The 20,008-nt window shown below is 34.2% G+C and overlaps 4 protein-coding genes and 1 long non-coding RNA gene across 7 annotated transcripts; 2 read left to right on the top strand and 3 right to left on the bottom strand.

Annotated features, from left to right (window-relative positions):
- Positions 3,308-4,219, bottom strand: LOC107647806. Its single transcript, XM_016351855.1, has one exon. It carries the CDS (start codon positions 4,217-4,219, stop codon positions 3,308-3,310), a length of 912 nt encoding a protein of 303 aa, XP_016207341.1.
- LOC107647805 (protein DA1-related 1-like) lies at positions 5,660-10,335 on the top strand. The gene is made up of 6 exons (XM_021105745.1): positions 5,660-5,719; positions 5,888-6,007; positions 6,089-6,273; positions 6,365-6,465; positions 6,628-6,943; positions 8,944-10,335. Exons 1-5 carry the CDS (start codon positions 5,660-5,662, stop codon positions 6,918-6,920), a joined length of 759 nt encoding a protein of 252 aa, XP_020961404.1. The 3' UTR covers positions 6,921-6,943; positions 8,944-10,335.
- Positions 7,356-8,794, bottom strand: LOC107647804 (protein LYK5). The gene has a single exon (XM_021105744.1). It carries the CDS (start codon positions 8,661-8,663, stop codon positions 7,356-7,358), a length of 1,308 nt encoding a protein of 435 aa, XP_020961403.1. The 5' UTR covers positions 8,664-8,794.
- LOC110263656 lies at positions 12,487-14,200 on the bottom strand. The gene is made up of 4 exons (XR_002349555.1): positions 13,773-14,200; positions 13,588-13,643; positions 13,056-13,156; positions 12,487-12,562 (listed from the first exon to the last, which is right to left on the bottom strand). It is a non-coding gene; the product is annotated as an uncharacterized LOC110263656 (long non-coding RNA).
- Positions 17,801-20,008, top strand: LOC107605713. 3 transcript variants are annotated; one of them, XM_021105368.1, is made up of 4 exons: positions 17,803-18,488; positions 18,710-19,367; positions 19,639-19,725; positions 19,810-20,008. In XM_021105368.1, the coding sequence occupies exons 1-3, from the start codon at positions 17,835-17,837 to the stop codon at positions 19,713-19,715; spliced, it is 1,389 nt and encodes a 462-aa protein (XP_020961027.1). In that variant the 5' UTR covers positions 17,803-17,834; the 3' UTR covers positions 19,716-19,725; positions 19,810-20,008. The 3 variants fall into 3 exon arrangements, with proteins under 3 accessions (XP_016163166.1, XP_020961027.1, XP_016163165.1); XM_016307680.2 differs by having other exon boundaries at positions 17,801-18,488; positions 18,716-19,725; XM_016307679.2 differs by having other exon boundaries at positions 18,710-19,725.

Here is a 20,008-nt window from a genome sequence, read left to right as displayed (position 1 = left end):
CAATATATTATATTATTATTTTATATTTTATTATACAATTATACTTATAACATATTCAATTTGTTATACATTTTTATATTTTTTATGTATTATTATTATTTAATAGATGTTTTATGTTCAAAATGTGATTTATTTATTTATTTTAACCAACCTATAATTTTATTTTTATTGTTATGTTATCGTTAGTTTTTATAAGATATTGTTAAGACTTATTAGATCATTGTTAGTTATTTAAAATTTGATGTTAAAACTTGTTATATATATTTAATTTTTTTAATTTACAAAACCGTAAATCTAAATCGCTTGAAATTGGATCGGATCAGATCGAATTTTTTTTTTAAATCATCCAATCTAAACTACACCACAAATAAACATAATGTTCGAATAAGATGAATGTTTGACTTAAAACCGATTTAAACCGTATTGCAAACACCTTAGTCATAGTTCTTTTTGGCATTTGGCCTGAAACTGCTTCTACACGGGCCGTATTGTCAACACAGGAAGCCCTATAAAATTTTAAAGAACACCGTAAAATTCAAAAACTTCAATAGGGAAGTGTTATACCAAAGTTTGTTTAATATCTAAAAAATAAAGGTAGAGTTATAAAATATAAAAAAGAATTTTAACTAACACAAAATTATCTATCAAAAAATACTATTATTTTGTTCTTTTCCTTAGAAACTAAAATAGGTTTTTGGATCCAATAAAACATAAATAATATTATACATCCAATTTTATTTTAATCAAGTCTAACTAAATTAATTATTAATTGTTGAATATGGATATATATTTCAAGAATTTTATTAATTGTTGAATTGGTTTATGAATTGATTTTGCTGATTATGAATTTTGTTGAATGTTAATTGTTGTTGCTGTGCTGATGTTGGTTTATGAGAATTTTTTTTATTTTTTTATGTAATAATGAAAAATTTGGATTTTACCATAAATTTATATCACGATGAAAAGTTTGATACAGGTATGGTCTAAAATATTTGATCCACTTTGGTCATATAACATTTGATGCAAAATTTTGCAAATAAATTTGATTCAAAAGCTGCTGTAAACAATTTTAAGTTCAATGCAATTATGTAACAGCACTCTGCTGTTAACAAATTTATAGGAATGCACACTTTACTCTATAAAGTGAAATTCAAATTTTAGAGAATTCAAATTCCGTTTAAAAAGAGTAGTCATATTATAGAATGTAAGTAAAATACCCACACTTAATTGGTCCTAGGATCACTCACTCATATAAATGACGCTATCATATTTTTTATTTTTCAAACTCACTAACACTCATAATAATAAGGAGAGAATTTTTGAAAGAAACACTAAGTATTTTAATTCATAGAGAGATAGATAACAACATATATATGAAGCCTTTATATAGGCAATACTTCCTACTAAAATAATAATTTATGAATCACAACTCAATTTTGTAAGGACCACTATTTTATGAGTTGGCTTCATGAATCTTCTTTCAACTTGTATTCATGTAGTTTCCATAATCTTCTAATTTGCTTGACTTCCAATTTCAATTCAATTTGATTTTGAATTTCTTCAATGTTGTAGATGTACTACTCTCTTAAATGTTCTTCAAAAATCTTCAAGCTTCCAACATCTTCTAGCAAATAGATGATTATTGTTTTCAACTCAAACTTTTCTTCTTAAATTCGTTAACCATGTTTCATGAAGATTCTAGTCCATGCAAGTTGATTTAAAATTTTAATCAACATTGCCTCCCTTAAATCAAACTTGCAGAATTAAGCATCTTCTTCAATTTATAAAATAACTCGATCTTCAATGGCTTTGTAAATATATCAGCAACTTGTTCTTTAGTTGGACAATACTCGATCACTGGTTTTTGTTTGTATCCTTTTTGCAACTAATCTTACTTTGAAACGATCAACTTCACCACTAGGTTTGTACTTAGTCTTGTAAACCCACTTTACTCCTATTGGCTTCTTATCTGCTGGTAAATCTATCAGCTCCCATGTGTCATTCTTCTCAATGGCATAAATCTCCTCATCCATTGCTTTCTTCCAATTGTTGTCTTTAAAGGCTTCTTCAAAGTTCAACGGCTCACAATCTGAAAATAGAGCAAAATTTATGATTTCTTCATCGGACGGATCGTTGTCATTGCCAACTTCATAATCTGTTAATCTAGCAGGTAGTCTCATCTCTCTTTGAGGTCTTCTAGATGATTTTGGTTGTTTGGTTGTGTCTGGTTGTCTTTCTTCATCATCATCACATGTATTTGAAATTACAATCGACTGCTTTTCTGTCTTTGTGTTCCAGTCCCACATGGCTTTCTCGTCAAACGTCACGTCTCTGCTGATGATCACTTTCTTTGTTTCTGGATTGTACAACTTGTATGCTTTTGAGTCTGTGCTATAGCCAATAAAGATACACTTCTCGCCTTTGTCATCTAACTTCTTCCTTAATTGATCTAGTACGTGGGCATAAGCGATACACCCAAAGACTCTGAAATGATGAATGGAAGGCCGCTTTCCACTCCAAGCTTCCTCTGGAGTTTTATCACGAACACTTTTTGTTGGACACCTATTTAAAATATGAACTGCTGTTGCGATTACTTCTACCCAAAACTCTTTAGGCATTTGTTTTGACTTGAGCATGCATCTAACCATATCCATGATGGTTCTATTCTTTCTTTCAGCAACTCCATTTTGTTGAGGAGTATATCTAGTTGTTAGTTGGTGTTGAATTCCGTGTTGCTTAAAGTATTCTGAACACGCAAGATATTCTGTTCCTCTGTCTGTTCTGAGAATTTTGATTTTACAGCCACTTTGTTTTTCGAAAAATGCCTTGAATGTCTTAAAGACATCACATGCTTCTGATTTTTGCTTCAGAAAGTATACCCATGTATATCTACTAAAATCATCAATAAAAGTGATAAAGTACCTGCTACCACCATTACTTGGAACTTCTACAGAACAGAGATCTGAATGCACAATTTCAAGTAATCTTCTAGCTCTCCAAGACTTTTCTATAGGGAAAGGATCTCTGTGCTTCTTTCCCAGTTGACAAATCTCACAAACACAATTGGGAATATGAATCCGTGGTAGACCAGAAACAAGTCCTTTTCTTGACAGGTAGTTTAGGCCAGAAAAATGAAAGTGCCCAAACCGCATATGCCACAACCAGTTATCATCAAGTATCACAGAACTCATGCAAGAGGGATTAACATGTTGAATTTTTAACGAAAACATTCTGTTTGAAGTCATATTTGCTTTATCAATGAACCTTCCATTGTTGTCAAATACAGTGCAATATCCACGATAAGTTATCATCTTATATCCCTTCTCAGATTTAATTGCCCCATACTCAGTAAATTGTAATCAAGTTCAGGAGCATAGAAAACATCAGAAATATAACTCAGAGAACCATCTTTCAATATGATTGGTATGTGCCATTTTCCTTCAATAGGGATCTTTGTACTATTACCAAACTTCAATAATAGTTTAACCGAATCATCTAATGAAGAAAATAACTCCTTTCTACCAGACATATGATTACTGCAAGCATTATCCAAGTACCATATATTTTCATCTTCAGCACATGAATTACTTGTAAAAAATAAAGTATGAGTACCCGGGTTATCATCAGTATTTTGATGCTGATTTTCTGCAACGTGTGCTTGATTGTTATTCACCATTTTGAATCTGCAATCTGTTGCTTTGTGTCCATACTTTCCACAATGAAAGCAGTTGAAATTGGTTATTTCCTGATAAAAATTACCTCGACCTCTTCCTCGGTTGACAGGCCTGAAATTCGTTCCACCTCTTCCTTGATTAGGTAGTGTAAAATTGTTGTAACTTCCTTGGTTGTAATTGCCACGACCTCTACCTCTACTTTGAAAATTGAAACCACGACCTTGTCTTTCTTGTGTACGGCTTGATTCTACAACATTGTTTAAATTCACTCGGCTTTTCAGGGCTTCCTCGATTGATTTTTCTGATTTCTCCAGTATTCTAATGACGTGGCTTTCCATGGTTCCTTGCAAATCTGCAATCGTCATAGTATCCATATCGTGGAACTCTAATATCGTAGTCACCACATGGTCATACTTCATTGGCATGGTGCGAAAAATTTTCTCCACCACTTTGCTATCGGGCATATCTTCTCCATAGACTCTCATCTTATTGACAAGATCTGTAACACGAGTAAAATATTGCTCAACAGTTTCTGAGTTAGACATCTCGTACCTTTCGTATTCTCTTCTCAAAGACTGTAACTTTGCTTTCTGAGCTTTATCTACGCCTTTGTATGACAGCTTTAACGTGTTCCATGCTTCCTTTGCACTTTTGGCATTTGCTATTTTGCCAAACACCGTATAATCTACTCCTTGATGAATTTGAGATAGCGCCAATTGATCTCTCCTCTGTTGGGCAGCATCTGCTCCTTCTTGCAAACCCGGTTCAATGAAATTTCACAGGTTCTGGGCCTTCAAATGGGTAGACATCAAAGTCTCCCAATAACTATAATCAAGTTTTCCATCTAACTTGGGACCGGACCACACAATGTTAAAAGTGTTTGCCATACCGACTTTATGAATAAACAACTATGTGAGAACTCTCCCACACCTCACAAACTCTCAAACACCAGGCGCTGGATTAACCAGCTCTGATACCAATTGTAAGTAAAATACCCACACTTAATTGGCCCTAGGATCACTCACTCATATAAATGACGCTATCATATTTTTCATCTTTCAAACTCACTAACACTCATAATAATAAGGAGAAAATTTTTGAAAGAAACACTAAGTATTTTAATTCATGGAGAGATAGATAACAACATATATATATATGAAGCCTTTATATAGGCAATATAGAATAGTCATCAATGGCCACGTTCAAAAGTGTAGTCTTATCTTTAGCTATTGACACATTTTAAAAGTGTATCCATATTTTTGGTTATTGACACGCTTTAAAAGCGTGACCGTATTTTCGGCTTGGCACATTTGAAAAGCACGGCTATAGGGTCACACATACGGTCACGCTAAAAAAGCATGGTAATCAATAGAAACATGACAAAAAAGTGTGGCGATATATTAATAAAAGCGTGGCAATAGAGCTACCAGCACGCTTGCATATCTGATCCTTTCAAAAGCATGCCTATAAAGAGAGAATGTGACAAAAATAAAGAAGAGAATAAAAACTCAATAAAAATTATAGAACGTGTACAACAAGTAAATAGGAGAGAGCTATATTAGTTAGTGTTCTGTTTCAATAACAAATAGTTAGTCTTATAGCTATATATAGAAGGTCTATAGTGTATTCAAGCATATAATTCATTTATTCATAGCATTTTGCACAATTCTAATTGAAGGATGACCAACTCTTTTGTACACATGAAGCACTTTGATTCCTTGAGGACCCTTCCATTTCCAAATGATGTTCCAAGTTTGGTCTTCATTTAAATTTTCATTAGATAAGAGCTTGTAGGTACTCGCTATGTCAAGATTTCCATCCTTCAAATGCTTCCACAAGATTCTGTCTTCACCCCACGGCTTGAACCCGTGACATTGAAGTCTCACGGAGACAACTTAACCGTTGCTCCAAGGCTCCCCTTCATTGTAATTGATACCCAAAAGGCCAAAAAAGTTTCTTTTCCATTTACCATGTAATATGTAAAAATGGATGAGAAGAGTGGAAAGATGTTATGTTATCAAAGTTTGTGCATTGTGTTCTTGATGGTATAGATCTAAAGCCGATGTCGTTCGTGAAATCATGATGTTTTTATAGCTTCTCAAGTGTTGGCATTAATTAAGTATATGCTACTCAATTTTCACCAGAATTTAGTAATTTACACCTTATACCTCATTGCGGTAGCTGTTAATTCGGTAATATATATCTTTTGACAGATTCCAACAAACCCTGCTGGTCTTATTGAATATAGGGCACATCCATTCTGGGTCCAAAAATATTGCCCTTCTCATGAACACGATAACACTCCTAGATGTTGCAGCTGTGAGCGAATGGAGGTTAGTATGAATGAAAAATTTTATCATGAATGAACTTTTATTGTGAACAGTGTAATTAAAGTTTTCTACCTTTGTACGCAGCCACGAGAGACTGGATATATCGGTCTTAATGATGGCCGGAAGCTTTGCTTAGAGTGCCTCGACTCTGCTATCATGGATACAAAGCTCAATGCTTATGAGTACATAAATCTTTCAAAGTTAACAAATCTAGCTCTGCAAGGGAAAAAATTCTTCAGTGTATTCTTCTTCTGCCTTTGTGTCTGCTAGTTTGCTCATGCTATTTTTCTTCATATTCTTGTTGATATTGAATTTATATGTTTGCATATTCCTGTTTCCTCATCTTGTGGTTGGATGAATCATGATTCTATTTATGAATACAATTCTTTTTTATCTTTTCAGATTGCTTACTGGATCGATCCTAGCTCACGAGATGATGCATGCTTGGCTGCGGCTTAAAGGTACTATTTCACCTAGAAATTCTTTGAATGTAGAGTATCATGTGAACTTTGTTATCCATTTTGGAGTTTAGGGTTTAAGATTTAAGGAATTTATTCATACATTTCAATATCTGTCATCAAATCGATGTACTTGGTTTTAAGCTATCTGCTCTATTTGTGAAGGCTACCGAACCCTAAGTCAAAACGTCGAAGAAGGTATATATCAGGTTATGGCATACATGTGGTTGCATTCTGAGCTCACTTCGGCGTCAGCCTCATCTTCATCTTCAACATCTAGAAAAGGGAAAAGACCCCCTTTTGAGATGAAGCTCGGCGAGTTCTTCAAGCACCAGATTGAATCCGACATCTCTCCAGTTTACGGAGACGGGTTTAGGGCAGGTCACCAAGCAGTACAGAAGTATGGTCTTCAGAAGACCCTAAACCATATATGGATGACTGGTACTTTTCCATTTTGAAAAGCATTGAGAAAAAACCCTCCCACTTTTTGTTTTTACACATTGTTTTTTCCCTCATTCTTTTCTGGAGATAAAAAGGTTCCTTGGGGCATTAGATTTGGCAAACTCATTATTTTTTTGTAGTTGTAATTAAAATGGATACCATTTTGGATGCATTGATTACATTCATATTATTTTTTGCAACATAATAGTACTTTTGTAGCAAAAGAAGAAAAAGTGAAAAACCATGGGGAGAACACTTTCATAGCAAAGGTGTAGTCTTAGGGTACTAGAGAGGTCCATTTTTATTAATTAAATTTTTTATAATATATAAAATTTGATACAATAATTGTGAAATTTGAAATATCCTATAACAACTACAAAGAGAAAAAAACAAAATTGTACATTCAACCTTATTATATGTAGACATAAATTCTGCACACATTTATTAACATTTCAACATGACAATTTTCTCCAACAATTATTATGGGACTCAGAAAGTGTTTTCCACAAGGTAGAGACCACCTCTGACATGTTTGGTCTACTTTCTGATTCTTGATTCAAGCAAGCTAAACATAGCTTAACTAGCATCAAAGCACTTTTTCTCTCAATGTTTCCAATGAGCCTTGGATCAAAGAAAAAACTCAACTTCTCTTCTTCATGCTCCTTGCCAATGAGATTATTCATCATGATCCTAGAAACCATTATTATTCCTTCTCTTGATAAACCAGGCATTGTAACACATTCTTTGCCAGTGATCAATTCCAAAAGTACCACTCCAAAGGCATAAAAATCATCTGAAGTGTGAGAAGAACTTGAACTTATTATCATTCTCCTTTCTAATAATTCTTCTGCAAGAGAAAAATTTGCTATTTTTGCCCTTAGATCTTTGTTTAGAAGAATGTTTCCACTGTTAATACCATTGTGAACATAACAAGGATATGTGAAGTTGTGAAGATATTGAAGTCCATTTGCAATATCCAAAGCAATTTGAATCCTCTTTGACCAACTTTTATGCAAAAATGAGTTTTCTTCACTACTAAGCCATTCTCTTAAGGATCCATTTTCCATGAATTCAAACACCAGATAGAACAAATCTTCATTTTCACAATACCCTTGAAGCTTGATCAAGTTGAAATGGTTGATTCTTCTAAGCAAATTTATTTCCTTTGATGCATACCCTTTACTTATTCTTCTTTTGACAGCAAAACTTTCCCTTTTGTTGCCGAATTTGCTGTGAAATACAGAACCTTTGATTCTGTTCCTTGAACTGAAATTTTCGGTAGCATCCTTGATTTCCTCAAACTTGTACAATTTGGAAGAGTTCACATCAATGCTCGCTATTTCGACGGGGATATCTTCTGAAATCACGCCATTTCTCTTATGGATTTTGCCTGCCTTGATGAATCTTTTTGATATCTTTCCTATCAAAGACACTAGAGATGACATGATGCTCAGAATCAATATAGCAGCAAGAACTATATTGAATATTACTAGTATCTTTAACTCGATCCCTTTGGAACCGGTTTTGGCATGTGGTGAAGTAGAATCATATGGTGGATCATTGGCAACTATGATTGTTGATGAACTCAGTGGTTCACTTGGCAAAGGAATCAGAAGAGTTGTGAATGGAAAAATTGTAGTTTCCATGGAAATACTTATATATGTTGCAACAATATTAACACAAATATTAAATATCATAAGATATGATATGTGAATATGACAATTCCATTGAAATATAAAATACTTAAAAGAAACTATCATCACAAGTAAGCTAAAAGACAGAGTAGTGAATGAAATGAACCAATATCTTTGAAGTAGTATTTGGAGATTATAAAATTAAGAATAGATTGATAGATTTATAAATCACTTATTATGATTAGAATCTATCAAAAAGTGTTTAAAATTACCATTGGCTTCAAGAATATTCTGTATTGTTGCATTGAATCTTGATGCAATGCTAGAAATGGTGTCACCCCAATTCACAGAATAAGTCATCAAATACTTGGTGCCATTTCTTTCTTGATTCCATGTTGGACAAGCACATTGGTGGTCGAATATCAGGGACGAACTTAGCCAATTTTTGCAACATTGAAGAATATGTTTTTGGAGGACCAGTATCATGGTAAATTGAGTATACACAACATCAAAGTTGGATTTTCCGGGAGCGGGCAGTTGCGTGCTATTTTAACAGATATAGAATGCTGGAATGATGGGGCTAGTACTGAATACATTCAAGACAAACAACTGCTTGATGTCAAGGTGCTCAGATCAATCATTTACCAGATTATTAATCTTCCTTTTGAAGCCGGTAACGAACCTCACATTGCTAAAGTGAAAGAATTGTATCATCAACTTGATTTCCTCGAAAAAAATATGAAGCCAGGTATAATTTTTTGTCTTTTCTAATTGTGTGTGTGTGTGTTTTTTTTTTTTTTAAACTTACATTTTAATGCATATAAATCCAAATATTTACTTTTAAAAAAGAATATTTAAAATGCAAATTAACCTTGAGCTATGAAAGCAAGCTAAGGGAGTATATTTAAAATGCAAATTAACTTTTTTTGACATCAAATGATTTTTTTTTTCTTTATTAAACTGAACATAAAATGCTGGGTTCATCCCCCACCTTATTGTTAAGGGGGTAATTTTCTTAAATTAAAATATGTCAGTTTAACAAAGAAAAAAATCATTTGATGTCAAAAAAAGTTAATTTGCATTTTAAATATACTCCCTTAGCTTGCTTTCATAGCCGAAGGTTAATTTGCATTTTAAATATTCTTTTTTAAAAGTAAATATTTGGATTTATATGCATTAAAATGTAAGTTTAACAAAAAAACACACACAATTAGAAAAGACAAAAAATTATACCTGGCTTCATATTTTTTTTCGAGGAAATCAAGTTGATGATATAATTCTTCCACTTCAGCAATGTGAGGCTCGTTACCGGCTTCAAAAGGAAGATTAATAATCTGGTAAATGATTGATCTGAACACCTTCACATCAAGCAGTTGTTTGTCTTGAATGTATTCAGTACTAGCCCCATCATTCCAGCATTCTATATCTGTTAAAATAGCACGCAACTGCCCGCTCCCGGAAAATCCAACTTTGATGTTGTGTATACTCAATTTACCATGATACTGGTCCTCCAAAAACATATTCTTCAATGTTGCAAAAATTGGCTGGAATATTTGTATAAATTCGTCCCTGATATTCGACCACCAAGTGCTTAAGCTGCCTTTATAACCGTCCGTTATTGCCCTTCTTTCCGAGACATCGAGATGGTGCATTTGTAGACAATTGCCATGGTCTGAATGACAGATAACCTGTGTTTGGTACCATCATTTTATAAAAGCAATGTCGGCAGATTCTTCAAACTCATGAATCACTGCCTTATATTCCTGACCACCAAATCCAATGTCTAATAGTTGACCTCCGTCGTCTGTCTCTTCGTCTAGAAACTCATAATAAAACTGCCCAGCACAAGCCATTGATATGGCTAAACCTAAACAAAAATTTCAATAATGATTTTATTTTCATTTTTGCAGCAACAAGAAAATTTCAACAAAAATTTCAAGAAAATTTTCATTTTCACTAATGATAGCTGAACTCATCCTTTTTATTGACAATTCTGAATTCTGATTAAGGTCCAAAGTTAGTAACATTCAAATGCACCTGTTTAACAAATGCACTCTGTTTAAATATCAAGGAAGCAATGCTATTAAAAAATCAACAACTAAGTTTAGGCCTAGCAATTCAACAAACATGTAATGTGCAAGAGAAAGGAAGTGATGCAATTCACTGATTATTAAGTTCCGCTACCTAATATTTATAATACAAAGCAATTCATCAAACATGTAATGCGCAAGAAAGCAATGCTTCTTAAAAATCAGCAACTAAGTTTAGGCCTAGCAATTCAACAAACATGTAATATGCAAGAAAAAGGAAGTAAAGTAATTCATCGATTATTAAGTTCAAATTCATCAAAATGTACTATGCAGTCAAAGAAAGTAAAGCAATTGACCAATCTCTTGCTTGAATATAAGCATAGAGTTCTGAACAAATTCACTCTCCAATCATATTAGGATCAAAGTAAGAGTAAAAAGGATTACAGAGTTGCTCACATGAAACTGAAGTAGCTGATGCAGTGGTAAGGTGGTGAACTGAATCGTCAACAGTAGTAGAGAGCAGATGATTGAGCGACCCAGTTAAGGTCCAAAGTTAGTAACATTCAAATGCACTCTGTTTAAATATCAAGGAAGCAATGCTATTAAAAAATCAACAACTAAGTTTAGGCATAGCAATTCAACAAACATGTAATGTGCAAGAGAAAGGAAGTGATGCAATTCACTGATTATTAGGTTCCGCTACTAATATTTATAATACAAAGCAATTCATCAAACATGTAATGTGCAAGGAAGCAATGCTTCTTAAAAATCAGCAACTAAATTTAGGTAGGGCTGGGCATGGTTTGGATTTTTATAAATTCAAATCGGATCCATTTCAGAACCAATTTTATGGTTCATGAAACCAAACCAGAACTGGATTGAAGAGAGAAACCGGTTCTAAACCGGTTTGAAAAAACAATAACTGGTTTTAAACCGGTTTTAGAATTTAAATCCAATTTTATTTATAAACCGGTTTTAAATCCAGTTTTACATATAAAACCGGTTTTAAATCCAGTTTTTTTTAAATCCAAATCTAAAATCCAAATCTAAAATCCGGTTTTTTTAACACAAACTAATCCAATTCTTGATGCCAAACATGCTAAAATTAACACAAACTAATCCAAAGAAACAGCAGCCAATAAAACTTCAGCATTAACTCTACCTTATCCCTATAAAAAGTAGTCACTCAAGCATCAGAATATGTTTAGTAAACTAAATTAGACAATTATTCTTAATTCTGATCAAAACTAAAAGTGCCTGAATCAACATAAATAATCAGACCCCATATTAATTAAATACTGGTAGTAACTAATAGTGACCTATCATAATCACAGAAAAGGGAAGCATTAGAATGAAAATCTGAAACCAACTTCTCCACTTAGAGCCAAATCAAAGAAAAGGTGAAATGTGATGTCAAATGTGTGGTAAAATACAAAACAGCTTTAAAAAATGTTCGTGTCACTTGTATTCTCCCCATGCCATCATTCAAGATCAACTCAACATAGTATCCCCATAATTGCCCTTGGCAAGACACTAGTTGGAATTATTACATATTCTGGGCAATGGCTAAACTTTCTAGTAAGAACAGATTTGGGTTTATATCTGCGTTATTATAAGTTGTGATTCACAACAGAACTACCTAGTGTTCCAACATCCCCAATGAAGTGAAATCTAACAGCATCAATATGCATGGCAAAATCGTGATAAATCAGATTCTTTGCAAAATGTACACCACTATTATAGTCATACAAAGAATAAAGATAATACAAATCCTAAAATTTCATTAAATTCATATACTTGTTTGTATATGCACACTTTTGCATTCTAGAAAAGAGTTAAAAGAAGAAGAATAAGGGAGTGGGCAAGGTGGATCACACCTTCACGCTTATTATAGGCTTCTTCAGATATTGTATATTTTCCACCAATGAAGTATCTTCCAGCCAGCCACCAGATGTAACAGATGATGGATCAAGATCTACAACATGTAAACAAAACCTGCCAAAGAAGAACACAAAAATTCATCATTTGAAGTGTTCTTACTATCCCTCTTATGCAGCATTGTTCAAATTCATCATTCATCCCTGCAAATTAATCATGATATTGAGCCCACAACCATATGAAACCTTACCCCTATCCTTACTTATAAACAACTTTAACATCATTATATGGCAATATTCTAAAATTTCCATGTCCTCTAAGACCAAGAGTCCTCATGTAATTGCAATGGTGCCTTAACTCTACCTCTTTCAACAAATAAATTGGCACAACTAGCATGAAAGAATTGATTAATCATCATAATATAAACCCAACTTCCTTTCTCTTATGGCAGACCAAAGCACATGCATATTTTAGTGACCAAACATTATATGACGCTCTCAGGCAAAAAATATATCCGGCAAAATTGGGTCTATCACTGCTTATTACAATATTACTATTCTATACATAATGCATGCTCCCTAGTCCAAATTTGATAAAGTAATCTACTCACCATTAAGAAATCATCTTGAAATTTCCCAGATTCAATAGCAGGCAATCTTATCAGGAGACTTGACACTTGTCTTAACAGTGAATTTTCACAAGGAACATCACCTGCATTATAAACAAAGGTTGAAACAATAGTTACTACTGGAAGTTTCAACAAATGTGGACCATGTATGATAATATTGTTCAAGCCAGAAACAGAAATACTTCCCATGGAAACACGGTGCACCTATTAACTTGAATGTGGTTTAGCGTTGTTGAGTGTTGAATTAGCTTAAAATATGTGATAAATAAAAACTTCAAAATTAGATTTTTCTTAGCAGAGATTAAGCTACATAAATGGCAGAATGCAGATAGACCAATAGAAAATCCTACTAGTAAATAAGTACCCCCCCCTTTTTTTTTTCAAAGAAAATGATTACTTTATGAATTGATGACTTTGATCCTAAATCTTATCAGTTCATTAAGGATTCAACTACTACTTAGTTTAATTAGATATTTTTCAACAAAAAGTGAACCACAGTGAAGAAGAAACTTACAGCACGATCCATTGAAATGGAGAGTTCAAATGTTCAATACTGAGAGATTTTAAAATCTGCACATTCAATCCATTGAAGTGAAGAAGTCAATATACTCATGAAGGAACAAAACAAAACAAATCAACAAAATAGAAAAAACCCAGATAAAACTCAGAACTCAGAACAAGGGCAAGGAGGAGGCTTACCTCAATTGATGAGCATGAGCTCCGGTGAGCCACCAACGAAAGAAGAAGAGAACCGAAAAAGAGAGAAGACAGAGTCGCGAATGGGAGGTCGAGGACTCGAGGCAGAGAGACAGAGTCTCGAATCAAAGTGAAGACTGAAGACTCGAAGAGGTAGAGGCCGACGAACCACCGGCGAGCTCCGACGAGAGACAGAGAAGAAGAAATGTTGACGGTGGATTTGTCGGAGAGTGGATTTGGTTTCGTTGAAGGGGATTTGTCGAAGAGGAGAAGACTCAAAAATCAAAATTAGGGTTTTTTTAGATCTGGATTTTAATTTAATTTGGATATGGATTTGGATCCGGTTTAAAACCATTTAAATGGATTGGATCAAAAACCAAACTATAAAATAAATATAATTTGGTTTGGATTTTTTTTTGGTTTAAAATTGGTTTTTTAAAATGGTTTGATTTGGATTTTTTTAAAATGGTTTGGATCTGGTTTTTTGTCCACCCCTATAATAATAATATATATTAATTGAAATCAACGGTCAAAATAATTGAAAAATCCGTGTTTTTGATACACTTGAAATTCAAAATAAAATAAACACTCCTCAATGGCCAACTATTGAAGTTTTAATTTAGTGCACGTTTGAAAAACCATTTAGGGGTTAGAATTAATTCCCATTCGTCCATAATTTTGTCCAATTTAACCATCCTTGGTTTTTCTCAATTAGAACGAATTTTAGACACACCACCAAACAATTATGGAACCAATTAACAGCCAATTAGTGCTGCTAAAAATTCTAATTTTTAAAAGGAAGAACGATAAATAAAAAAAATCATCAATCTATATAAAACTTATCCCTACAAAATAATTTAAGACAAAAGAGCTCATATAGTAATCAAAATAAAAAGATTGAGCAGCTACTCGTCCGCTTAAACAAGTGTCGGAGGTTCAAATCCCGCGTTGTACATGCAGCAATTCATTGGCCAGCAGCAGACCCTTAAATGGAACTGAGATCTGTGACAGATTAATTTTTGACCGGTCAAGTTTAAAAATACCGTGGAAAATCAAAAAAAGATTGAGCAGCTACAAAAAAAGGATGGTGGTGTGGGGTAGAACAGTGGAAGTGGATAGAAGAGTGTTAAAAGGCAATTTGAAAATAGAAGAGAAGGATATTTTTAGTGTTTCCTTTAAAAAGACATGTACAATGAATAAGTTGGTATATATTGGACAATTAAATTGTGTTTGATATGTTTGAAATTATTTAACCCTTTGCATGTTTTTCTTTAAACCACTTATCTAAAAAATTTAAACTAATATATGTGCTTAGCAACATTACATATACCATTACATTAATATGCACTAACATGCTTATTAATCTATATTTTTTGTTAATCAAATAATAATAGTAAATCTATGATTAGCTAAAATAGTAAATAATTTATTGTTTTAATATAAGATCTTGTGTCAAGTCTTAGAGATGTTAAAATGTTTTTATTGATACAAATATGAATAAGGGTCTTTTTTTTAAACGAAAAAAATAAAAATAAAAATAAAAAAAGTATACACTAAAACCCTTCTTATCTACAATAGATTCCTAAGTTAAATTTATCTGTCAAAAACGTTAAAATTCTGTTAGACAAAATTAACCCTACAAAAAAACTAGATTTATTACTCTTCTCAACCCATTGTATCAATAATGTCCCACATTTAAGATCATTAAGGTAGCGTTTGGTGGAGAGATAGAGACGGAAAGACTGAGACTGAGAGACAGAGACTAAGAGACAGAGATTGAAATAAATTTCAGTATTCTGTTTGGTGCAAAATGGGAGACAGGAATTGAAACAAAAATGGAACTCTAATTTAATTTGCACAAAGGGTAAAATTGAAAATAATTAATTGAAATAAAAGTATTTTAGGTATAAAATGTTATTAAAGTTTTAGTTTCCATCTCTAAAAATTTCAGTCCCCTCTGTCCCTACTTTTTGGAGGTACTAAAATACTGAAATTTTAGAGACAGAGACAGAAATTTTAGTACCAGTCTCTGAACTAACAAACACGATACTGAGTCTCAGTCTCTCCGTCTCTGTCTCAGTACCTCAAAACAAACGCTACCTAAGGGTGGGTATCATTGAAAGGGGAAAAAATACTACCTAAATATTACAAATAGACAAATACTTTGATTTTCGAATCATCTAGAAGTGAAAAATATAACATGTAACTTAAGAAAGGGATGGGAAGATTTGCTATGTAATTAATTGAGCCTAAAGACTAAAAGGGCCTACAAAGGGTGCTGCAATAGAGAGGATTAACACTAAATTACCATTAGAAGACACATAGAAGTTAACACAATCCGAGAATAGCATACAATACACACATCATGAGGAACTATGTCTCTGCCATAAGACTACTAAGTTCTGACCTGTTTTAAGGTACATTACACTTCCAACAATAAATTACACTAATTCAAGATAACACGAAATATCCACAAAGATGGGATAACAAGAGAGGTTCTATTATATTTGGATGGCCTTTAAGGCCTTTTTCTTACCAGTTACCACTCTTTTTGGCTGATCCTGCAGCTCTCACTTGTGTCAAAGGCTTAATCTCCTCAACAACTCTGAAAATGTTGACATCCAAGATCAATGTGTTGTTCATCAGGCCTCCGGGTTTGAAAACACACACGTCGTACTCTTCCAGGTTGTTATCCAGGGTAAAGCGTTTCCACCCTCCGCTCAGTCCTCCGGTGTTTCTAGGGTCCACTTATTCGGGAGCTACTGGTAACAACAAAAGATAAAACAATTAGTTTAGGAGCAATAGATAGAGTAAAAACCAATCGCACCCAGGTCTGATTGGAATCTGTTTTCATTTCATTTTTTCCCCTTTGTTTTTCAGAAATTGTTGGAGAAAAAAAAAGCTGAATTCAATGAAAATGATAAATCATATCTTTTGTTTCATATTTCCCTTCACAAAACCTTGAAAACCAAAAACATTAAAAAATAAAAAGTGAAAACAGAAAAAAAGAGGCCCAAGTTTCACAAGAAAAGAAGGCTACTCAGGATAGTATATATTAAGACCAAAGTTTAAATAACCGGTTTAGTATTGGGATAAAACTGAAAGCAAAAACTCATGGCACATTAGAACCTAAACCAAAAACAAATCCTAACAAGGAAAGCTGAGGAGGCAAATTATTACCACGAAGAATCTCTTATAAACATGCGTTGGTCGCATGACAACACCAGAGGCTGTCATCGGTACATGTTGCCTTAGCCATCTGAAGGGTACTATTCATCTCTTCTTCAGTGACAGGCCTCCTCTGTGAGACATAATTCATAATTCCCACCCTCACTTTTACCCGCGGAAGCAGGTTCAGGATGTGCATCTGCATCTGTTAATATGAGCAACAGTAAGGTATCATATCATTAAACAGCTAAAATACTAATTCAAATTGAAATAAACATTTGCAAAGAACCTAATTCTCAAGAAAGAGCAGCTGTTACTATTCGGATGGTTTAAGTTTCACCAACGCCACTTAATAGGGTAATGCTTAGACTGATGTATAGATGTAATCTCACACCATTAAAAATATTATTGATGGTCAATTGATGATTATAAAACACTAAAATTACTGGCCTATCAATCCTCACAAACAAATGTGAAAACACATAATTGCCATTTTTAGTTATTCCTTGTAGAAGAAGGTTCTTGGTAACCTGATTGCGAACAAGGCATTAGGCCAAAACTAAAAAAAAAAAAAATTAAATTGTCAGCTGCAAATTTAGAAATACTAAGAAGGTTAGGTGAAATTTGAGGAACTATCATAAGATTATTCAATAAACATTAGGGTAAAATATTATTAATTTTTTAAACACAATATACCTATATTATTTAGAATAACCATCCGATATCTGGAATAATAAACATCTAATATCTATTAAATCGAACCTTCTTAAACTTCATTATACACATTGTACAGATATTCCATTAGCTCTTGTACTCTCTCAAGAAGAAGAACATCGAATCACTACCCCAGCGCCACCTTCTTCGATGGCTGCATCAAAATTGAGCTTGTAGCCAATAATGCTCCTTTGGTTGCCTTCGTTACCGGCGGATGTATCGGTATCCGCTATCCTGTCCAGCGTGGCCGCCGCCACGGTCACTGCCGCATCCTTCTTCTCAATCTACAAGTCTCACCTCCTCCGCCCGCACAAAGAGAATCTCATAACACTCCATCAAGAGCAACCCAAACGCAATCCTCGTGGCAAGATCCTGTTCGTTTCGCAAATCGGATTTTCAACTGCAGAAGCCCTAGCGAAGAGCCTCTGCGATTTGTTAGAGTCGAAAGGCCTCGTTTTGGAGGTCGTAGATGCTCGGACTTACGATCCCGAAGACCTACCCAAGGAGAACCTCATCCTCCTCCTTCATTCAACTTCGCATAACCAACCTCCCCTACCGTTCGCCGACAACAGCAAAGGAGCAAAGGACTTCGCTAGTTGGCTCTTGAAAAACGCGGAGAGCTTTGGGATCGGAGCGGTTGTTGTGAAGACTTGCGATTTCACTGCATTTGTGGTGGGCAAAAGGGATGGTAAGAATTTGATGGCTAAGGCCGTCAATCATATTAGGGATTTGGATCATGTTCAATACGGTTCTGATTTTGAAGAGTGGTGGGGAAGCATTGTTGCGACGGTTTCGGGAGAAGTTGCTAATGGCATGTGCAGGGAATCTGAACCTGAGGTAGATTTCTGCATGCTCTTATCCTTTATATGTTACATGTATATAATTTTTGGTTTCATATCCCATCTCTCTGTGAATTTAACCTTCATTTAAGGGTTTGACGATAGCCAGGGTACGATTTATTATCAATACTTACACTACTGAAATGCTTTCTATTTGATAGATAATTGTTTTAAACTGGTGATCTATTTTTCTCCTAAATATTATGATTGTTTTCTTAGTTACAGGATGATGCTGGTTGTTGTGATCCAAAACGCATATATATGTTGGTGGAAAATCTGTATGATGGATTTAGAAGTAGAACCTACAGGCGCAGGATGTTAACTATCAGTGAGGCCAACTTCATGAAGAATGGAACTGTTGATCTTGAAGACGGAGGTCCTGTAACTGTCAAATGGCCTCTTCCACATGGTGGAACAAGCGATTCTAGTTTACCATTATCTGAAAAATTTTGTTGTTCCGTTGGTCTCAGCTTGTTCTTTCTTGGTGACCGGGATAAGGATATTGAAAGGCAACTGGATTTTGATGGCGCTAGAAACATTTGGTGCCTCAAGTATGATGGTCATACTTGGATTTGGAGTTTATGCAGAACCATCCTTTTCCCCCACCAATTGCGCCCCATAATAATTCCATACGATGGCAAATTGTGCTGCATTGGTGATTATTGGGTTGATATCTACAACCTAAAATCAGAATTTTGGGAAAAGAGGGAAGTGCCCGGCATGCGCTTGAATCCTCACTCTTACTTTTTGTGGGAAACCCTCATTGTGTTGTATTCTTTTGATGATGTGAATCAATGGCTCATGTCATATGATTTGAATGCCAACATTTGGAGCCCCATTGAGTGCAATTTTCCGCCGTTTTGTGATTACAAAGCTGGTAGGAAACTCGTTCGTCTGGGTTGCAGTGATTTTCTTCTTATTATTGATGTTGTATCTATTTGGTGCATCTATGACTTGTCTAAGAAGAAACCCGTGGCAGTTGTGCATGTGAATGATTTGGATGAGATGGGGATGGTGTCTAACGTTTTTTGTTGTCACCACACAAGCAAAGAAAGTCTGATCTATGTCTTTACTAGTACAGATCAAATGGATATTAAAAGGGATATAGACCGTCCAAATCAATATATTACCATTGTTCCTTATGCCAGAGTCAAGCTCCAAACCGAGGGTAATTTTTCTGCTAAGGTTGAATCTAAGGGTAATCTTAAAGTTGGTCCCCATCTGAAGTACTATGTGTAAGCATGCACCTTTCTCTTCTTACTGTTCTTTCTATTATTATAATGTCTCAATTAATTCATGACCCTATCCATTGTGGACAGGTTTGCTGCTGTAGACCAAGACATTAAAGGGAAGACTACCGTAGCATAAATGTTGCTGTTAGGAATATGTTTTCTTGAACAGAGTAGATTAGGTTGTATTATTCTTATCACATAGTTTTAAGACGAGTTACTTTTTTGTCTCTCTTATGATGAGGATTGAGGTTATTCAACAACTTTTCCAATTTCACACTCGTTTTTT

This window comes from Arachis ipaensis, chromosome B06, assembly GCF_000816755.2.
Source record: "Arachis ipaensis cultivar K30076 chromosome B06, Araip1.1, whole genome shotgun sequence".
NCBI lineage: Eukaryota > Viridiplantae > Streptophyta > Magnoliopsida > Fabales > Fabaceae > Arachis > Arachis ipaensis.
The sequence above is the reverse complement of the archived record's forward strand: the minus strand, read 5'-3'. Positions and strand labels throughout refer to the sequence as shown.